General features: G+C 38.2%; 1 protein-coding gene across 1 annotated transcript; it reads left to right on the top strand.

The window, feature by feature from the left end:
• Positions 1 to 589: 589 nt before the first annotated feature.
• Positions 590 to 1,309, top strand: LOC127130495 (uncharacterized). Its single transcript, XM_051059495.1, has 3 exons — positions 590 to 775; positions 881 to 996; positions 1,069 to 1,309. The coding sequence occupies exons 1-3, from the start codon at positions 590 to 592 to the stop codon at positions 1,307 to 1,309; spliced, it is 543 nt and encodes a 180-aa protein (XP_050915452.1).
• The last annotated feature ends 2,613 nt before the right edge of the window (positions 1,310 to 3,922 follow it).

The following is a 3,922-nucleotide window of genomic DNA, read 5'->3' as shown; positions in this document are numbered from 1 at the left end:
TACTTATTATCATGTTTTCATATATATAATTATAATATCTCACCCCTTATATTTAAATGTTGCCTCCATGTGGGTAACGTGCAGATAATCCGTAGTAGGAGCTTAGATGTGAGTGAAAGATGAACTCTTGCATTTTATTTTTGTGTTGGCGCCTGCTCTGATGTGTAACACTGGGGAATTAGAACACTGTGTCTTTCTTTATGTTTTAACATTTCTTATATGACATGTTATATTGATGTTGGATATGTTGAGTTAACTATTTGTTATTGTTGTTCCACTGTGATTTAATAAAAGTTAACATTTACACATGCGGTTCTTACTACTATTTTTATAACTGTAAAGTGTTACATGTCTTTTCGATTGAGCAAGTTGATTGTATGTTGTAGTGTGGCATCCTAAGTTGCATGTTGATTTGTTTTACTATGATAAATATTTTAAATTTTCGCGGGGAAAATTTAGGGTGTTACATAGTGGTTTCAAAGTAGGTCGGTCTATCCAGCCAAGTTGTTAATTCAGTGTGGTGTGACAGCTGAATACTATCGGTATTGTCTCTTTAACCATTGTTGTTGTTATTAGTGTGAAACAGAAAATGGCTAGAAGAAACGATGATGCTATTGCTGCTGCTTTGCAGGTTGTTGCTCAGGTTGTGCAAAATCAGCTTAATGCTGGTGGAAATGACGAGTTCCGACCTTTGGGAAAGTTGCAGAAGAACAATCCGCTTACTTTCAAGGATATGTACGATCCTGATGGAGAACAGACTTGGCTCAGGGAGATTGTGAGGATTTTCAGAGATATGGATTGCTCTGAAGCATAGAAGGTGCGGTTCAGTACGCATATGTTAGCTGAGGAAGCTGATGACTGATGGATCTACACTCGTCAGGTGTTGGATGTTGCAGCTGAAGTTGTAATATGGGATATGTTTTGCAGGGAATTTTTGAGAAAGTACTTTCCTAAGGATGTTTGTAGGAAGAATAAGATTGAGTTTCTGGAGATGAAGTAGGGTAACTTGTAGGTTACTGAGTATGCTGCAAAATTTGTGGAACTTATTAAGTTCTACCCTCATTACAGTGAGGCGACTGCTGAGTTCTCAAAGTGTATCAAATTCGAGAATAGTTTGCGTCCTGAGATTAAGCAGAAGATTAGATACCAACATATCAGGAGGTTTCTAGAGTTGGTGAACAACTGTAGAATTTATGGGGATGATAGTAAGGGTCAATCGGCTCACTACCAGGGGCTGAGCGAGAGAAGAGGAAAGCAAAATCTGAATCATGGAAAGCCATATAGTGCTCCAGCTAATAAAGGAAAATAGAGAGTTGTTGTTGATGGTAAGAGGCCAAGTGGGGAAGGTGCTCCTACTCCTCTTAAGTTCTATAGGTGCGGTGAGTTGGGTCATCGTGTTAGTGAATGAAAGAGTGATGTGCAAAAGTGTTACAAGTGTGGGAAGTCAGGACATCTGGTTGCTGATTGTAAAGAGAATGTGGTGACTTGCTACAACTATGGTGAGCCAGGACATATCAACACTCATTACCCGAAGCCTAAGCAACCTTCAACTGGAGGAAAGGTGTCCGCTCTGATGGGGACTAAAACTTCCAGTGATGACAGGTTGATTAGAGGTATATGTTATATTAATAATACGCCTTTGATTGCTATTATCGATACTGGTGCTAATCATTCTTTTATTGCTACTGACTGTGTGAAAAGGTTAGGCCATGTTATTGTTGGTGTAAGCCCTAGAGACCAATACTTTTGGTACTTGTATCGAATTATTTATTAATAATAAAAGGATTTTTCTTTATTATGTTTGTTTAATAAAGTCCCTAGAATAGCTAGTCCGTTTAATGTATCAAGTGTGACTTAATCATGAGATCACATTAAACATAAGGACACAATTCTTAAAGTATCCGTAGTCGAGCTTTATTGTGAAGTAGGATACCATTAAAGCATTAAGATTATTATGTATATAGACTGATGATCACATCTCATGGATCATGGATAAGGAGTTATCAAGTCTTAAACATAGGTATGAATATAAGAGTAATATTTATACTGGATTGAACCGCTATGAGAATACTATATAGAATGTTATGCAAAGTGTCATAAGTTATTCTCATGGTGATAATGGTGTATACCACCCTTCGACCTGAAACCACTATGGACCCTAGATGTATAGTTGAGTGCCTTATTGTTGATCAAACATTGTCCGTAACTGGATAACCATAAAGAAAGTTGATGGGTACTCCATGAAGCATGCTGAGGGACATGAGTGACCTAGATGGAATTTGCCCATCCTGCATAACAGGATAAATGTCCATGGGCCCAATATTTAACTGGACAAGGATGACACGGTCTATGCCTTGTGTTCAATATAGACATAAGGGCAAAAGGGTAATTGCCCACATAAGTATTATCACAAAAGGATTTGTCAAATCACATGACATTTTCGTGTCTTGGATAGCAGTGATGTGTTGCTAGATACCGCTCACTATTTATTATGTTAAATACATGATTTAATATAATTGCCAATGCCGCGAAAACCAACAGGCTCACACACAAAAGGACGGATTGAGGAGAGATAGAGTAACTAAGGAACACCGTAAGGTACGATGCACTTAAGTGAATTATAGAACATCGTAAAGTACAGTGTACTTAAGTAGAATACGAAATATGGTAAGATACCACACACTTAAGGGATTTTGGCATAATATAAGATATGGGCCACATACACTTAAGTGGGCTTTTTAGCTTCCTGCCCACACAAGTGGTTCTATAAATAGAACCTTTGTGCAGAAGCATTTGTGCAGTTGCAATTTCATTTCTCTCTCTCTCTCTCTCTCTCTCTCAAAGCCTTCATTTGTAGCAGCTAGCACTGAGATTGAAGGAATTCGTTCGTATGGACTGAGTAGAGGCGTTGTCACCATTCAACGTTCGTGATCGGTCCGTAGATCTGCATCAAATTTTTCAATCGCCACAAGAGGTAACGATTCTATCACTGATCATACACATTCGTAAGGATCACTAAAGGAGAAAATTTTAAATTCCGTTGCGTTTTGGATCGCTCTTCTCCTTCAGTTATGTCTTCTATGAGTGGAGAAGTGGTTATCAAAACTCATGCTAAAGGTTCGGTGACTACTACTTCAGTTTGGTTGAATTGTCCTCTGTTAACCTTTGATAAAGACTTTATCATTGATCTTATTTGTTTGCCATTGGAGAATCTTGATGTTATCTTGGGGATGAATTGGTTGGAGTTCAATCATGTTTATATCAATTGTTATAACAAGTCAGTGCAGTTTCTTACTCCTGGTGAGGAGGAAGAATTTGGTTTCTTGTCTACTAGAGAGTTGAAGGAGCTCTTGGAAGAGGAAGCTCATGTGATTGCATTGTTCGTGGCGTTATCTACTAAGAGTCAGGCAGTTGTTGATAAACTGCAGGTAGTGCGGGATTTTTTAGAGGTGTTTCCAGATGACATTTCAGATGTACCGCTAGAGAGAGAGGTGTAGTTTTCTATTGATCTTGCCCCTGGTACCAAACATGTATCTATGGCACCGTATAGGATGTCTGCATCGGAGTCAGCAGAGTTGAATAAATAATTAGAAGATTTACTAGAGAAGAGATTTGTAACACCAAGTGTGTCGCCTTGGGGAGCTCCGATGTTGTTGGTAAAGAATAAAGACGCTAGCATCAGGTTGTGTGTGAAATACTGACAATTAGGTCGGGTTACCACCAGATCAGAGTGAAGGATGAAGATGTATAGAAGATGACGTTTAGAATTCGATATGGACACTATGAGTATTTGGTGATGTCGTTCGGTGTTTCTAATGCACCTTGAGTATTTATGGAGTACATGAGTCGTATATTTCATACTTACTTGGATCATTTTATTATGGTATTTATTGATGACATTTTGATATATTCTAAATTAGAA

Source organism: Lathyrus oleraceus, chromosome 3 (assembly GCF_024323335.1).
Source record: "Lathyrus oleraceus cultivar Zhongwan6 chromosome 3, CAAS_Psat_ZW6_1.0, whole genome shotgun sequence".
NCBI lineage: Eukaryota > Viridiplantae > Streptophyta > Magnoliopsida > Fabales > Fabaceae > Lathyrus > Lathyrus oleraceus.
Note: the sequence above shows the minus strand (reverse complement) of the source record. Positions and strands in the feature narration are given on the sequence as shown.